At 46.0% G+C, this 18,158-nt stretch overlaps 1 protein-coding gene across 1 annotated transcript; it reads right to left on the minus strand.

Moving 5' to 3' along the window:
• Window positions 1–812: 812 nt before the first annotated feature.
• Window positions 813–12,803, minus strand: LOC124684415 (GDSL esterase/lipase At5g03600-like). Its single transcript, XM_047218731.1, has 6 exons — window positions 12,746–12,803; window positions 11,104–11,376; window positions 2,591–2,877; window positions 2,277–2,514; window positions 1,147–1,185; window positions 813–1,057 (listed from the first exon to the last, which is right to left on the minus strand). Exons 1-6 carry the CDS (start codon window positions 12,801–12,803, stop codon window positions 813–815), a joined length of 1,140 nt encoding a protein of 379 aa, XP_047074687.1.
• Between the last annotated feature and the right edge of the window lie 5,355 nt (window positions 12,804–18,158).

The following is an 18,158-nucleotide window of genomic DNA, read 5'->3' on the forward strand; positions in this document are numbered from 1 at the left end:
TTGACCATAAGTGCAATTTGACCTAAGATTAAGTGTACTAAGTGTGATTGTGAAAGATTAACAAGTAAAAAAGTAGAAGAAGAAAAGTGGAAAAAAAATAATTTTTTTTTCAAAAATTTTTTTGAATATTTTTTTGGAATTTTTTTTGAAAATTTTGAAATACTATGCCGACGGTTTTACGGTCGGCACAACAATCTATGCCGACGGCCAGTCTGTGCCGACGGTGATCGGGCAGTCCCCGACCAGAACTATGCCGACGACGCTATGCCGACGGTCACCGTCGGCACAGTCTGTGCCGACGGCCTTCTAGGCTGTGCCGACGGCTGGCGGTCGTCGGCATACTCCATCTCTCCCGTAGTGGTATAAATATGTTGGATTCTGCTGTACAAGATCCCTGCGATTCTCTCCAGCTCCTTCTTTTCTAGCGTCCATGGTAGCGCCCGGCTCTAGTCGAAACAAACCCACACGGAAAGAAAAACTGGAGCGCCGGCGCAATCAAATTTCCACCGATCGATCGGGATTCAAGGAAAACGGCCGGGATCTAGCACCTGCTGTTAGCATCTGCATTGTAGATGCTCTAAGAAATCAATGCATATTCCATTCATTCATATACGTAAAGAGTACTAGGGATCAACAAAAAGTCTAAAACTAACAAGTTTCTTCCAAAAACACTTTAAAGCTATATATTACTCCGTATATCCTAAAAAGATAACGCGCAAAATTAGCAACTAATTCCCTAAAAAAAACTTAGCAACTAAAGCTACCGCGCCCGAAAATAGGCATCATCCGTTGTGTTGTGTGGCTGTTGAAGATCAAGGAACATATTCTCGATCAAGGAACTCCTTCAAAGGCTCTTCTAGCGCCTTCATCACGGCCTTCCACCCGGCATTGGTCGGGTGCATCTCGTCCCAGTAGAAGAACTTGTCGGGATTCTCGCATAGTTCGTAGAGGCGCTCCCCTGAAGGACTGCGCTGCCCACAATACCCGTTATCGTAAGCGCTAGCACAGCACGGGGCCAAATTGCGGTTGAACTTCTTGGCATCATCGGACAGTCCACCTGCATATATATATGCACAAGGAATTTGCATATATGATCAGATGCAATTTCAGATGTTGAATCACATGCGTTCATGAATAGACACTTACCGGAGGCGTGGTTGACGATGTCGGTGAAGGCTGTGTAGACAGTGGCGAAGGACGAAATTTTTTTGAGGTCGGGCGAACTTTATAACAAGAAAAATTGACAAAAAAAATGGTCTTGACACAATAATATTTTATATGTTGTTACGCATAGTCAATGGTACTATGGTAATAAAAACATATTCAAATATAAGTATAACCTACGAGCACGTAATGAAGCTTTAATGTCTTCTAGAAGTTTCAGGCAATGGCAAAGCTCTACCTTCGTTTTGAAAATCTTTTTTAATTTCACCAAGATCAAGACTCTTGATGTTCCATAACAATTTCATTTCCATCAGATTCATGGGTGCTTGGTGAATTAGAGATGGTGCGACTAGCAAGTGGCATAAAATATCTTTTTATATCTGCAATCCACAACATTAAGACATGAGTATTCAGTTCTGTGAGTATTTGCCAATTTACCTAGTTCACAATTCGTAACTTCAAACCCCACTATCCGCATCCAATAATGAAAATATGAAATCATTACATAGTCAAAAACATTGTACCTCCTCTGTTTGCAGCTGCAGTCCCTTCATTTTTCTGTACTCGATCGGCGATCTACTCCTGAAGTCCGGATGCCGGCCTGGCCTAAGCGTTCGCCGCTGCTCCGTTCTCTCCAGTAGGCAGCAGCCAGCAGTAGTCCTCGAGGCTCCAGCAGAAGAGCAGCACAGCGCCTCGCTGTTTTTGGTGGGGGAATCGGAGAAGAGTTCACGAATCACGCGATGGCGTCGGTGCGTGGCGAAGAAGAGGTCCGATCGGCGATCGCATCGAGCGACCGGGGATTCAGGGACTAGCGAACGATGGCGTAGAAACAGAACCAACGATCGTAGTGGCTTCAGGGCCTTCTGCGCTCGCCCAGTCGTGGCTCCCCGCGAGCAGCCCATCAGGCCCAGTTCGGCCGAGTCAATTGGAAACCAGCCCAGTTTATGTACTTCTCTTCATTTATTTCCCAGAAACGAGCAGAAACGAGCTGAAACTGCTGTACCTCAAATATACACTGACAAATACCTATATATATGTAGTTTTTTGCTGAAAATCAAGGTAGGGCGGCCGCCCTACCTTGCCCTACTGGGAGCTCCGCCCCTGTGTGTAGAGGTCTAGTATGTGGGCGTTGTTCTTCCTGCCCATTAGCCTTTCCAGGTTGCTGTTGTGCAGAGCTGCGCCGTAGTTGCCGAGAAGGTCGCAGGAGGTGTAGTTGCTGGAGCTAGATTGCAGAGGCGTGCAGCCGATGGGGTGCAGGTTGTTCACGATCACCTTCCTCAGGCCGAGCCTCTGCAGCCGTTCCACGTTCTTCACGATCTCAGAGGTCACGCCCGCAATGTAGGTATTCATCTGCAGGAGAAGTTGATTAGTAAGGTGGAAATATTTATGTTTGTACGTGTGAGGTACTCGATCTGTTATTACTCACGTCGCTGAAGCTACTCAAGTGGGCGTGGTCGACGTCGGCGCCGCTGAGGTAGTCGTTGCCGGAGATGGCGACGAGCGCGACGGAGCGGCGGAGCTGGTCCTTGGAGATGACCCCGTCGTTAACTAGGCTTGCGAACATGTTGACCTGCGCGTCCAGGGTTGGCGCACTCTTCGATACCGTGTGCACGCCAGCGCCACCAAAAGCAAAGGTCATCCCGGATGGATCGCAGGATTGATCTGGGGTGAGCACGTACGCCGGAGGGGCTTCGGTGAGACCCAAGAGTCTTGCTGCAAGGACAAAACCATATGTATTAGGGTTTAGGAGTAAACATTAGCCATCAGAAATCTAGAAATTAAATTTGCTAGCTAGGAATCTGAGTATAGCGTACCGATGAAATCTGATTGAATGTTTTTTTTTTCGAAATAGGGAATGGAACCCCGGCTTCTGCATCGTAATGATGCACACGGCCTTTTATTAATAAAGTAATATTACAAAATTAAAATATCTTAGGCATCGCCTAGAATTGATACAAGAATCAACCAGCGAAAGACAACTAGAAGAAACGGACTACACATCATTGTATCCGTCTATTGTGCCGCCAGCCAGCCTGGCACAAGATATCCTGAGCGACCATCTGGAGCCGTGTGCATCCAGTAGCCATAGCATCCCGCTGTCCCTCTGGTGACAGAGAGCCCACAACCGGACCCAGTGTGACACCATATGGATAACCTGCAAAAAGTGAAATGAAAGTTTCTTGTTAAAAATAATATCATTCCTTGTCCTCCGGATAGACCAACGATAAGGCGTAAACCCCTATACGGATGAAAGCCTTTGATTGTCTATCAACTCCATTTAGCCAGTTACCAAACATATTGGTAATACTGGTTGGAGGTGGGAGAGCAAAAATAAAATTAATCGTACGCCAGAGAATTTTAGCTAAAAGACAAGTGATGAACAAATGCTCAATAGTCTCCTGCTCACCACAAAAAACACATTTTGTACAACCATTCCATCTTCTCTTGGCTAAATTGTCTTTAGTGAGTAAAACTTTGTTGCTTAAGAACCACATAAATATTTTTATCTTTAAAGGAACTTTAACTTTCCAAAGATATTTTCGCAAGAAAGGGGTGTGATCATTCATTAAATCCTCATACATAGATTTGACTGTAAACACGCCATTTGTTGTCAACTTCCAAACAAAATGATCCTTCTCATCAGATAAATTAACCCTCATAAGTTTTCGGCATAAATGCAACCATGAAGTCCATTTGTTACCCACCAAAAGCCTTCTGAAACTAATATTCAGAGGCGTTTGAGTTAACACATGAGCTACAGTTACATTCTTATGATGCACAATATTATATAAGGATGGATATTGTTGAGCTAATGGAATTGTACCCATCCAGGTGTCTTCCCAGAAACGAATATTTCTACCATTACCCAACTTGAAAAATCCTCTTCTAAAAAAATCGTCCTTAACCCTCATCAATCCCGTCCAAAAGGGAGAGTCTGTTGGTTTAGCTTGTACCTCGGATAAGGTCTTTTGTCTTAGGTATTTATTCTGCAGCAGCTCCTGCCACACCCCATCCTCATTAAGAAGTTTATAGAGACACTTACTCAATAAACATCTATTTTTTAATTCAAGGACCTCAATACCTAAACCTCCTTGATCCTTGGGTCTGCAGACGATATTCCACTTGGTGAGTCTATATTTCCTTTTATTTTCCTCAGATTGCCAAAAAAATCGAGATCTATAAAAGTCCAATCTTTTCCTTACCCCAACAGGTATTTCTAGAAAAGATAACATGAACATCGGTAAGCTTGTTAAAACTGAATTGATAAGGACAAGTCTGTCCCCATAGGACAGTAATTTGCCTTTCCAGCATCCCAATTTGCTCTCAAATCGGGTCTCTACTGGATACCAATCAGAAATTCTAAGCTTTCTAAAATGAATAGGGATGCCTAAGTATTTAAAAGGTAAGGAACCAGCATCACATCCAAAGATCTGTTTATACTGGTTCACTTCATCATTTGCCTTCCCGAAGCAAAAAATCTCACTCTTGTGGAAATTAATTTTAAGCCCAGAGAGCTCTTCGAAAAGACATAGAATTAGTTTCATATTCACTGCTTTCTGGAGATCATGTTCCAAGAAAAGGATAGTATCATCGGCATACTGTAAAATAGAGATCCCCCCTTCAACCAGATGAGGAATAAGCCCCCCTACCTGATTATCATTTTTTGCTCTCTCAATTATGATAGCAAGCATATCCACTACAATATTAAAAAGAATAGGAGACAAAGGATCACCCTGTCTCAAACCTTTTTTTGTCTGGAAATAATGACCAATGTCATCATTTACCTTAACACCTACACTACCCCCTTGGACATATTGGCTGATCATCCTACACCATTCAGGAGCAAACCCCTTCATCCTCAAAGTTTGTTGTAGGAATGACCATTTGACTTTATCATAAGCCTTTTCGAAGTCAATTTTAAATAAAACCCCATCTAATTTCTTATTATGTAACTCATGTATAGTTTCGTGAAGAATGACCACCCCTTCAAGAATATTCCTTCCCGGCATAAAAGCGGATTGTGTTGGTCTTATAACTCGTGGAGCAATCCCCGTTATACGATTTGTACCAGCCTTAGTAAAAAATTTAAAGCACACATTCAGAAGACAAATAGGTCTATATTGTTGTATTTGCACCGCGTCTTCTTTTTTTGGTAATAATGTAATGACGCCAAAATTCAATTTGTAAAGAGGCAAATCCCCAACACTAAATTGATTGAACAGCGCCATTAAGTCGTCCTTTATTACCACCCAAAATTTTTGGTAAAACTCAACCGGAAAACCATCAGGTCCCGGCGCTTTATTACGTTCCATCTGAAAAAGTGCGTCATGAACTTCTTCCTCAGAAAAAGAAGCTGTCAAAATCGCATTCTCAACAGTCGATATCCCTGCACCTCCTCCTCAACCAAAGAAACGTTGTTTGACGCCTGTGCCCCGAATAATTTTTTATAGAACTCAGTAATGTAGACCTTCAAGTTATCTTCCCCAACAATGGTTCCTTCTTGTTGTTCTAATTGGAAAATTTTCTTTCTTCTGTGTTTCCCATTTGCAATCAAATGAAAATACCTTGTATTACTCCCCCCTTCTTGGATATGCTTAACTTTAGCTCTCTGCGCCCATTTAGATTCTTCCTCTCTCCGTAGTTTATTCAGCTTATCATTTGCATCTTTAAGCTTGTCTCTTTCGGCCCTCGATAAGGTACTCGTTTCAGCTTTCACATCTAACACATCAATAATTCCTATTAACCTATCCTTTTCTTTTTTGTATTGCCCGCTTTGGTTCTTAGCCCATCCTTTAAGAAATTGCCTAATGTGTCTCAATTTATTCAACCACACATCCATTGGATTTAAACCCACTAAAACAGACTTCCACTCCTTTTCAATCATGTCAAAAAAAACCTTCTTGTCGCAACCAATGCAATTCGAAGGAGAATTTTGGCTTATTACCCAGATGTGCTTTCACCCCTGAGTCAATAAGAATCGGAGTATGATCAGAGTCTGCTCTTGTCAATGCACGCACAGTGACTAGGGGAAATTTTTGTTCCCAAGAAATGGAGGCGAGCACCCTATCTAGTTTCTCATAAGTTGGTATATCCCTTCGGCTTGCCCACGTAAACTGTCTTCCCGATAGAGCAATTTCGCGCAAGTTCAAATGTTCAATAATGGCATTGAAAACAAAAGGCCAACGAGCTTTAAAATTATCATTATTTTTCTCCTCACGCTTTCGAATAATGTTGAAATCACCACCTACCAACATAGGTAATGTTTCGATCTCACAGTATTCCGACCAATTCGGCTAAAAATTCAGCTTTATGTGCGTCTTGGGCAGCCCCATAGACTGGCACAAGTATCCATTCAAAACCATCCCTCTTACACTTAATATGGATCTTAACACAAAAATCTCCAGTACTCACTTTGAGCACTTCGAGAGTATCAGAGTTAATGCCAACCAAAATGCCTCCTGACCGACCATGCGGTGGTAAACAAAACCAGGAATAGCTATAACCCGCCGCCAATTGGTTTAAAAAAGGAATAGAGAAATTAGACCTTCCAGTCTCCAATAAGGCTACAAAGTCTAATTTATGTTCTCTAATTGCCTCTTTTACGAACAAATGCTTAGCGGTATCCCCAAACCCCCCAGGATTCCAATTCATTCCTTTTAGATTCTGCATCATGAAAATTGTTTTTTAATTTTTCTTCTCGTACTTTTGCGGATATTATTAGTATCATACGTTTTCCTCACCCTAGTCTTCTTTGCCTTAATTACCGTATTCAAATGTTCCAACTGATCATCTAAATCCAGTGGAATGCAATCATCCTCAACCAGATCATCACATAGGGTAGAAACCTTAGACATGACGAGTGTGGAAGGGTCCTCCTCCCTATTTACATACTCCTCTACATTTTTTTGCAGAATAGTTAAAATGCGTTCCTCTTCTCGCAATTTAATTCCCTTAATAGTTTTCCCTACCTCTCCTTCAGATTTACCTAACGAGATACCCAAACTTTCCGCCTTATGCATAATCTCATCATCAGACATATTGACAATAGAAAATTTAGGAGGAAAAGAATTACCTATGCTCGAAGCCCCATCTCTCAACTGTGCATTTCTCATAGCCTTCTCCATTTGAAACATATCCCCATCAGGCTGGCCACCCAGTCTAGCACTAGTCCTCACATCAAGTGAAGGCTGAGGGATTCCTCCAAATGCAATAACCTCCTCCATAGTTGGGCGAGCTGGCACATTATCAATAGAATTTTCAATTAAGGATAGACTCACATTAGATATCACCTTCACTGGAGAGTTCCCTACAGTATCTAAAGGCTTACCAGTGGACACTGTAGATGAGGCAACCCCCACCGCTCCTTTCATGCCCTTGCTTGAAACATCACCCGTCTCTTTTGCCAAGACCTCCTTAGTAAAACCTTTCTTGGATTGTTCTACCGACCCACTTGAACTCATTCCTGTATGACCACGTTCAACATTAGGAAGTACAGGATTACAAGACAAATCGAAATCATATCGCTGCAAAAAACCAGAATTTAGATCATCCAAAATATTTTCAACATTCTCACCAGCAGGCACAACATGGGCCACAACATTGTGGTACACAGCCGATCCGAGACCTCCAGTCCTGACGCCAATCATTGGCCCCAGACCAGTCTCGTTTGGCGAGCTGTGCCCTGACCGGCTGAGTCCTGCATGCGGGATTTTCTGTGGCACAGGCGAAGACGCCGCAGCCGGCGCAGCACCTTTCCTCAGCACAGAAGATCCAGGGCCTCCGTCTGCACGCGCACATGCAACCGCATGAACGACAGTGGCTGGCACAGCGCGTCTGCTATTGGAGCTCGACATCCCGCCAGGCGACCTGACGTCTGCGGGTCCTGACAGCAGCTGTCGGCGGTCAGAGAGCACCCCATTGGCTGCATGCTGAGAAGACACCGTCACGGGTGGGTGGACGTCTGCGGACCCTGGCAGCTGTCGGCCAGCAGGCGGCACCCTACTGGCTGCATGCTGTGCAGACACAACATCGGGCAGCACCTGCCCAATAGCAGGCTGCTGACCCTGTGTATCGATCCCAACGTCCACCGATCCCGAAGCAGCTGTTCTGGGAGGCAAATCTGCATGAGAGACCGCGCCAAATTTGTCATTTTGTACAGAAAATTCAGATTGAGAATTAGAGATGGACACAAGGTCGATTTGATTCAAATTTTTTGCAGTATACGGATTACCTTGAGATGCGCAATCAACATCTAAAGTCCCAAACTGAATGTCCTCTAACAAATCACATTGTTCTTGCATACCTTCCACTCCCTTCTGGGAGGTCGAACCATCTTGATCAGTATCCTTAGTTGCCTCATCTGCATCCTTTTCTTTGTAATCCGTGTCCATGTCATGAGCATCTCCACTCTTCCCCTCACCCTGGTTACCATCATTATTCTCATCAGAACCATTGTTTGCATCAGCCATGTTAACCTCCTGAGACTGCTCTTCAATTTCCACCTCAAACCGTAATTTATAGAACCCTCTCCTGATGAACATGTCACTATCTTCTGGGATAAGTCGATAATCAAGGCATCCAATCTTTGTTCTGAGCACTTTATTCTTACGAGTATAAGCCATATCCACATCCAGAGTTTTGCCAAATAAGGTTCCAACTCCCCATAAGGTTAGATAGTCCGATCTAACATCCGATGGCAAACCCGACACACGAACCCACACCTCTGGAAGCATGTGCAGGGGCTCCTCCACTGAGGACCATGAATCAAAAGCCAAACAAGCCTCCTTGTCAGTACAGATATAAGTGCCAAAATTCTTCAATCGCTGAACCTCTAACTTGCTAGGGAGCTTAACTCTATAGATATTGTCCTTGAAATGAAAAACCTCCCAGTTAAACTTTTCAGAAGGAACAATTTTCTTGAGCTGTTCTATAATCTCTCGGAATAGTCAAGGTATCACCTTCAACAGCTTACTCTCGCCAATTTGGGATTTTCTCGCCTTAGCTTTGAACACACCACATGCGAGCTCAAAAAACATAAGACCCTCATTGGCATACCCATGAAGAATAGCAGTTGGTTTCGGAGCATTTAACGAGGTGGCAAGCAGCAGTGACATGATGGATAGATTCACAAATGTCACAGAAAGGAGCAGGACAATCATCAATATAATGCCCAGGCTTTTTACACCGAAAACATCCAGCTTTATCTTCCTTTTTCTTCTTAGTGGCTCCCTGATTCTCATTCTCTTTGACAGTAGCATCCGTCTCAGCACCTTCTGTAATCACCTGTGTCATCCCCACTTGTTGTGGCTCAGACGCCGGGGCCTGCACAACCGGAACAGCAACAGCAACCGGCTCCGAAGCCTGCGCAACCACAGGACCATGAGCAACCGGTGCATCCTTGGTCTTTGTAGCTGCCGTAACAGCCGCGACCACAGCCTGGACAGTTTGCTGTAGAAGATCAGCATCAAAGCCTCCGCGAAGAGCCCCCTCCGCCTCCTGACCCCTATTCCGATTTACCATGGCATCACCCCGACCTGAGCTCCACCTTTGCTGATTCCCACCATACCGCGAATTATCCCAATTTCCATTAGAACCTGCCCCCACCGAGCTACTTGATTCCCCCTGGACAAAATTGCGGTTACCTCCAAAACCACCATAACCATTACCCTGGTAGCCACGCCCGCCGCCGTAACCTGCATTACCATGACCAGCAACATAATTGTACCTTCCTCTCGGAGCAAACTCAGCGCGGTTGTTGCCGTAGCCGCCACGACCAGCGCCATAGCCGCCACGACCGGCGCCATAGCCAGCCCGACCACTGCCATAGTCACCGCGCCCCCCACCAGGGCCGTGGTCACCGCGGCCACCACCAAAATCGCCGCGGCCACCACCAAAGTCCCCGCGACCACCATAGTTCCCGCGGCCTCCTCCATATCCCCCTCGCCCGGGGTTGAAACCACCACGCCCAGGGTTGAAACCGCCCCGGCCTCCCTCTCCGCTCATGGCAACCTCGACAGTGCGTCGTCGGATCACCGGAGCCGCCGCCGCACACTTTTTCCAGGTTAGCCCTAGGAATTTTCGAAACGCAAACCCAGCAGTCGCGTTACCGACCTTGGCTACCCTGGGAAGGAGATCACCTTCCAATTGAACGAGAGACGGATCAGCCTGTCCATGCCGATTTGGGCCAGAACGGCGCCCAGTTTTCTGTGTACAAGCCCGCAACCGAGCTTGGCCCACAGACAACAAATTTGACTTCTCCGTCAACCCCGGATCTTGGACCTTCCGGACGGACGCCGGCGACCAACGCCACCGACGAACCAAAGTCCAGCCTTCCATTGATTCGTCAACAAAAACAGACGGCGCAAGGACCGGCAAGTTCTTGTGACTAGCATGGTAAGATTTCATGTCAAACCGCGAAGAGGAAGAAGATCCCGTACCTTCACCAGAAGAGAAGAAAAGAGCAGCGCGAGCCGCCAGACGCTGACCATCCCGCCGTCGAAGCCTCTTCAACTGCCTCTGATTCAGCTCGGTAGAATCTTCAACCAGATCTGGATTCTGCGACGGCGTTGGAGTGTGGCATAAGTAGTATGCCAAGCGCTCACCGGCACGACCAGACGAACTTTCATCTCCAGCCTCCTCCTCCTCCTCAACTTCGCTCCCAACTTCTTCTTCAACCTCCGACTGCAGCGCCTAGAAACGGCTCCCGATGGGCCTCTCCGACGAGCAGACAGATTTCCCAAGCAGCGCCTCATATGCCGGCGTCCCGGAAACCAGCGAGCCTCGCAACGGCGGCACCGTCGCCGGCGTTGGGGAGGCGAGATCGCCCCCCCGCGTCGCCCACTTGACTCCCAACGGTCATATTTTCCACATGTGTTAAAGCTACGAAACATCCACAAGAGTGAGATTTTTTGCTTCGGGAAGGCAAATGATGAAGTGAACCAGTATAAACAGATCTTTTATCTGATTGAATGTGATAGTTGGAGAAGCGTCCTGTCGGAACAGGGGTTTGTCCCCGAGAGCTAAGATATGAGCCGTAGGGATAGCTCCACTGACGGGTGGTGTCTTCACCGATGGATTCAGATGCAGTCTGGCCGCGCTTCAGCTTGGGTAGATTGCCGTTGTCGCCGAAGTCGTCGCCGAAGACGAACATGCTGGTCCACTGGTTCCTTGACCCCTGAGCCGAAGGCGTGCCTCGGGCCTCCACACGAGCAGCTGTTAGAGCAGGTCTAACAGGCCCCTTATAACCCGCGCACCCCGTAAAATTCCGGCGACATACGGGGCAGGCGCAGTTTGGGCCGTCTAGCAGGCCCCGTATTCGGGCCGTCCCGTTTCGGCGGAATACGGGGCCCAGGATATCGGCCCCTCCGCCCACTATTTATATCGGGCCGCAGGTGCGAGTGAGGGGTTAACCCCTCACTCGCTACCCTAGCTCCGCCGTGCGCCGCCGCCGCCTCCACCCTGCTCCGGCGAGCAATTACTTTCTCCCCGCGCCGCATTCGACCCCAGCTCCGCCATGGACGCCCGCGGCCGCAGAGCGCCCTCCGGCGAGCGGATCGAAGCGATCCCGCTCGCCGGACAACGTGGTGGACGCGTGGCGCTTGAAGTGCAAGCGCTCCGCCGCGGGTAGCCGTCGTGCGGCCTGCAAGTACGCCGGTGCGTACTACATGCCGGAGAAGCTCCAGGACTTCGCGGCCGGTGGGCGGTGGTACCGACAGGATCCGCCGCTCAAGCCTATGAGCGGCGCCGACCCGAGGCGTGGCGCGCTGAGTGGGAGCGTGATCGCGCGGCGAAGGCGGCATGGGCTGTGCGCATCGGCAGCACCAGCGGCGGAGGAGGCGGAGGCGAGGAGGAAGCGGAGGCCGGCGAGGAGGAAGCGGAGGCCGGCGAGGAGGACGCGGCATTACTGCGGGCGTTGGCCGAGTCGGAGGTGGAGGCCGCCGAGAAGGCGCGGGCGGAGGCAGAGGAAGAGGCGGCGGCCGTCGCCGCCGTGGCTGAATTCCAGGCGAAGGAGGCCGCCGCCAGGGCGGAGGAGGAGGCTGCCGCCAGTGGCGGAGGAGGAGGCTGCCGCCACCGTTGATTTCGTGCCATACATCATCCTCGAGTAGCTAGGATCGCTATGTATATGTATGATCCAATGTATGATCAATGAAGAAGAACTATGGTTTCATTTTCCCGGGGTTTTAATTTTTAAAAATACAGGGCCAAATACGGGGTCTGCTAGACGGAATGGTTGAGCAAGACGCACTTTTGGGATACGGGGCGAAAAAATAGCGTTATACGGGGCAGAGAAATAAGGAGCCTGTTAGACATGCTCTTATACACGTATACATATGATCATGTCAGTGGCGTACATGGATGCAGAACATAAACGATCCCTTAACGATTGACCAGATCGAAATAGTACTTTTTTGTGATAGCTGATAGATTGGAATAGCACTACAGTAGCTAGCAACGCAGCATAAATTATATATCGATCTAAAAGAAGAGCAAAGTAGGCAGCTAGCTAGCAAGGCAATATCAAATACGTAGTATCGATCTAAGGAAGAGCAAGGAGGTGGTAGTGCGTAATGCATATGCATACCATCGAAAAGGAGGACGAGGACAATGCAGCAGACAGCGGCGGCCGGAAGAAGCTTCATGGTTGCTAGCTGGCCGGCGCCCGACGAGGAAGAAGATCGGTCGATATCGTATGACCGTACGGGTGGCTATAGCTATATTTATAGAAGATAGTTACCGCCATCACACAGTCCTAGTACTCAACTGCACGTATGAGTACAAGGTAGGAGTACAATAAGGACTCTGCAAGCATATATACACTCCCGTGCGTTTACAGGGTTTACGCGGGGCGGCTAAAAACAACAGCTGCGTACGCCCACGCGTGCAACGGGATCGATCGGAACAAAGGAGAGTTGACGCGCAACGTAATTGAACTGATATCCCACGCGTGAACAGGTTTCTGGAACTAGCGGCTTAGCTAGGTCACTCCTCAGTCTTCATCGTGGCGGTGTTGTACTCTCCGTCCCATTAAAATTTCTCTCCGTTCCATATTTTTTTGCGTGATTTTTCTTTGGATTTTTTTTTTTGCGAATTAAGAAAATTTATTACGCTACAGGAGAAGCCTCCTGTAGACAGCACTGAACAACGTTTTCAGGATCAGTCCTGATCCAGGTTACAGATGTAGCGGTCGAACGACCATAGTTTGCTAGTAAATGGCTAGCTCTATTCAGGCTACGATCAATAGTAAGCAACTGAAACCTAGGATCTAACTGTATCATCCTCTTTATTTCTTCAACAACATGTGTGAGCCTGCATCTGTCCACCACCGGTGAGTTCAGCATGTGCACAGCTTCGGTACAGTCCATTTCCACGATGCACGGACTGGACGTGTGCTCACGCGTCCGTGCAATTCCTTCACAGCACGCAACCAGCTCTGCCTCAAGCGGAGAGGAGCAACTGCATTCAGAGAAAATGACAGCACCCAACTCGTCACGCAAGATAATCCCAGCACCGCCATTTCCATATTTCTCAGAGTATGATCCATCGATGTTCAGTCCCTTGAGCTGGCTTGGTCCAAAGGCGAGGTTGTTTCAAGTGCTCCAAGTTCCTCTGCTGTGACATCTTCAAAGCTTTATAGTCTGTAACTAGCTCTTGCTTGCCCTTAACATCATCAGCTTGCGGATGATACTTGATCGACATCAGGGAGTCCATGTAACTACACAGGAAGTTTCTCGATCTTTCAACCGACGGTGTTGGTTTATTATGGACGACTTCATTACGGACGTGCCAAATCCTCCATAATGTCATCAGGATCCTGGTACGCTCTAGCTCGGTTCTCCCATCCAGTAGGTTCAACACCCACTCTTTGTCATAGCCTGCCAGCTGCTTCACTTCTGGGAGGCTCCATTCTTCCATCATCTCCCGCCAAAGCGCTCTTGCCATGGGGCACCTACAAAGGGCATGGTGTGTGCTCTCGCATTCCATACCACAAATAACACAAACATTAGTGATTTCCATGTGTCGCCGACACTTATTTTCCCACGTGGCTAGGGAGTTTGTTGCAAGCTTCCATCCAAATATGCGTACCTTTAGGGGGGCAGGGCACCCCCAAAGTTGCTCCAAATGGTCCTACGACCATTCGGTGCCCTGCTAGCGGCGCCTTGAGTAGGCCGGCGTTTCTCCTCAAGGCCAAGCCAGTAGGCTGACTTGACCGAGAAGATGCCAGTACGTGTTGGTTACCATGCTAGTAGGTCCTCTTGTCCACGCGAGGATAGCTTGGTCCTGAAGATTGCATCGACATCCACCTGCAAGAAATACCTGCGAAGCTTGCCGACGTCCCAAGTTCCCTCCTCAGTCAGCAGTTGAGACACCCGCCGAAGCCGACAATTATTTTGCCTAGAGATTGGCCTGAAGGAATGAGGTCGAGGTATCCACGGATCACGCCAAATGCGAACATTTTCTCCATTACCAATTCGCCATATAAGGCCTTTTTTCAGCAGCTCTAAGCCATACTGTATTCCTTGCCATGAAGCCGAAGCATTAGCAGAAAACACAGTATCTTGTAGTTGTCCGTTGGGGTAGTACTTTGCCCGTAACACACGAGCACATAAGCTCCCAGGATTCACTAACAGCCTCCAAGCCTGCCGAGCCAAGAGAGCCTGATTGAAGATGCGGTAGTCTCTAAATCCTAGCCCACCCTGGGACATTGGGCAAGTGATTTTCTCCCAGGACTGCCAGTGTGTCTTTCTCTTTCCTTCTCGAGAACCCCACCAGTAATTTCGGACCATACGGGTTAGATCATCACAAACTGACATTGGCAACTTGAAAATCCCCATAATGTAGGTCGGAATAGCCTGAGCCACCGCTTTAATCAAGATTTCTTTCGCCCCTTGGGATAAGAGACCATCACACCACAACATAATACGCTTCAGTAATTTCTCCTGCAGATTTGTGAACCGACCCTTATGCATGCGCCCCTCAGGTGTAGGTAAACCGAGGTACTTCTCCTCAAAGGCATTGGCCTGTGCCTGTAGTACTTCTTTAACATCCTCCTGCACTTGCTGCGGACACCCATCACCAAACAGAATTGAGCATTTAGTGCGGTTGATAAGCTGACCCGTGGCTGAGGCGTAGGCTTCTATGGTCGATTTTTCTTTGGATTTGAATACCACTTCTGCTTCCGTGCTTCACCCTTGGCAAAATTTTGGCGACATAAACAAGGACGGTGGAGATTTTTTCATACCCCTTCGTAAGCGGGTGCATGATCATAAAATTGAAAAATATGAATATACGTACAACCATGTAGTGACTCGTATGACCAGCGTTGTCTTGTAAGAGTAATTTCTGCACGTATGGCGTAACAATACGGTCACGTGCGTGTGTGGTGTCATGGTTACCTGGTCACGTGGCCTCTTTTTTTTCTAACACGGCATATAGATACGTATGTATACAGACAAATATACATGGTCTGGATATGGCTTTCGGGGGGCCTAAGATAGGAAAAAAAAACTTAAATATAACCCCTCAACTTCGGTTAGGGAGGAGCACTGAAGCAGGGCTCTTCAAATACAGTTCGGTTATCGTGGTTCTTTCTCTCCTTGCTTTCTCTCATGCTTGCTACCGACGATTCACATTGTAAGAATTAAGAAACAGAGGGAGTATTTCTCAATAGTTACAAATCAAAACAGAGTACTTCTAAATATAAATCCAACCCCTTGAAGAAACAAGAGGAAGAGTTATAACACAAGGGTGACTTGAGGGTTTGATATTCAACATAATGTTATAGAAGCAAAGGCAACACTCTGTATATCTTAAATCTGGTTCGTGGAGTGTTCACTCACTAGAGAAGCATTATTGAGATATGTTGCATTATCTCAACCATAGGATGTAATGACCATATAAATATTTATCAAACACAAGATGAAGTTACATCAATAGTGTGCTTTCTTTGAAACCATTTTAATTCCATCATGTTTAAAAAAGAGTAGACAAGTAAAATTATGAACCCAGACCATTTTTAATCATAACAAAAACCTTTCACTTGCATTTACACACTTTTACATTTTTAGCAATTAATTAATCCGAAAATACAAAATTAATTATCACACTTGCACTTAGTTTATTTCATATAATTTAAACCACTACCATCACCCCACCACTTTACTTTTCAATAGTATTTAGTTTACCTTCCATATTGCATTTATTTTACTTTGCTTGTTGCATATTTAGTTTATTTACAACACTTTACATTTTTTAAATTCTAATATGAAATCTTTTGCTTGAAACCCATTTTGTGGAGTTGGGACACAAGTCAATAATATTTTATTTTATAGGTTATTGGTAACCTCCAAAAATAGGGGATCACTGTAGCACCTCTCAATGTGAAAGTATGGGTAGCGAACCGCAAGAGCAAGAACAAAACCTATTTTCTCTCTTTAATTAGAGTGTCACGGTTTTAGTTGTGTATGCAGTAAACAAAACAAAGTAATAAATGGGGTTTAACTTGATGCTTGAAAGTAAAACAAACAAATAAATATAAAAGTGTCACAATCCTGTAATATGCAAGAGGACAAGACATATGTTTAACCTTTATGAGAAAAATGGATATGGGTTCATGATTACACCTGATCTCTCTCTTTCTCTCCCAAATAATGGTGGCTATCATCTTATAAGATGATAAAAGTACACACAAATTGTCATGATTTAATGGTTATCATTTATAGGGGCAACATGTCCTAAAACAAATAGCTGAAAAGAAGAATACATGTGTTTCTATGCCACGCATCGTGAGATTATTGTCACTTCTCTAAATCATACATCTCCTCTTTTACCCCTAGATCAATAAAGGATGATGGTGGTACCATTTCTATCGCTTGGATGTGCCATTGTTGTCATTTTCTTACACACCTCATCTACATACACCATATTCCTTTATACAAAAAAACACACTAACATAATATAGAAAAACTTGTTTGTTGTGTGAATATCGCATCTCTCTCATCTTCCTACACTCAATGTTGTAAAAGACCTTGTGATGTGGGCAGACAAGGAATTACCACTAGCATTACCCTGATGCTTCCATGATGTATAATAATAAATCAATGCATAGATATCATAACCATGCTAGCAAATTATGACATGCTATAAAGTCTCAACACAATGGTAAATTCATAACATGTATCATGTCATACCACAATATCCACCGTAGGAATTACATTGTCAGCACCATGATCATATAGGGAAGTTCATACGGGCTAGAAATATAGAGGTTGGATCAAGGTACTACCACAAACCCAAAGTCCAGGGGTGGACTACTCCCCTCTCATGGTGGAGAGAGATGCGGAGTTGTTGATGAAGAAGAGGAGGTGGTCGGAGGCGATTGGGCAGCGGTTCCTCCTCCAATTTTCTGCTGGCGTCGAACTGCAGACTCTCTGTTTTGTAGTTTTCAATCTCCGCCTCCACCCGTCGTGAGATCGCGAGTGGGACCCCTTTTATAGATGGTTTAGGTCAATATGAAGATATTGACATGAAGACAGATGGCATTGGAGCTACACGAGCGAGATGGGTTATGGAGGCGCGGTCGGGGTATTAGGGCATGCCGCCTACCCTCTTTCCGCCCTCTAGCTGGCCCAGGTGAGCTACAGGTGCTTCATGAATTCATTTTGCATAAAATAGTAATGTAGATAAAAATCCCAGATCTTTTTGAGTTCGCGAATGTCCCTGACAGTCAAAAATACAAAAATAGGGTTTTTTCTGCCCTGCGGGTTTATAATACAAATAAAAGGGATCTTTTTATAAAATCCCTAAAATCATTCTAAATCATGATTATAATCAATAATATGAATCAATTATGATGCAATATGGCACAATAAACTGCAAAGAACATATATGTATTTTCGCATTCCCAAGGTTAACCTATGCATGTCCTAAAGCATAAAGGTGGTAACTAAATGGGCTTTGTAGTTTGTTGTCAATAGATAAACATTACAGAATTTATG

The sequence above is a fragment of the Lolium rigidum genome, chromosome 1 (genome assembly GCF_022539505.1).
Source record: "Lolium rigidum isolate FL_2022 chromosome 1, APGP_CSIRO_Lrig_0.1, whole genome shotgun sequence".
In the NCBI taxonomy this organism is placed as follows: Eukaryota; Viridiplantae; Streptophyta; class Magnoliopsida; order Poales; family Poaceae; genus Lolium; species Lolium rigidum.

Coding starts and splice junctions, on each gene's coding strand:
- LOC124684415 (XM_047218731.1), bottom strand. CDS start 12,803: ATGAAGCTTCTTCCGGCCGCCGCTGTCTGCTGCATTGTCCTCGTCCTC. Junction 2,878..11,103: donor TAAAAGATCTGTTTATACTG/GTTCACTTCATC, acceptor TTGTCCTTGCAG/CAAGACTCTTGGGTCTCACC. Junction 1,058..1,146: donor CATCGTCAACCACGCCTCCG/GTAAGTGTCTAT, acceptor ATATATATGCAG/GTGGACTGTCCGATGATGCC.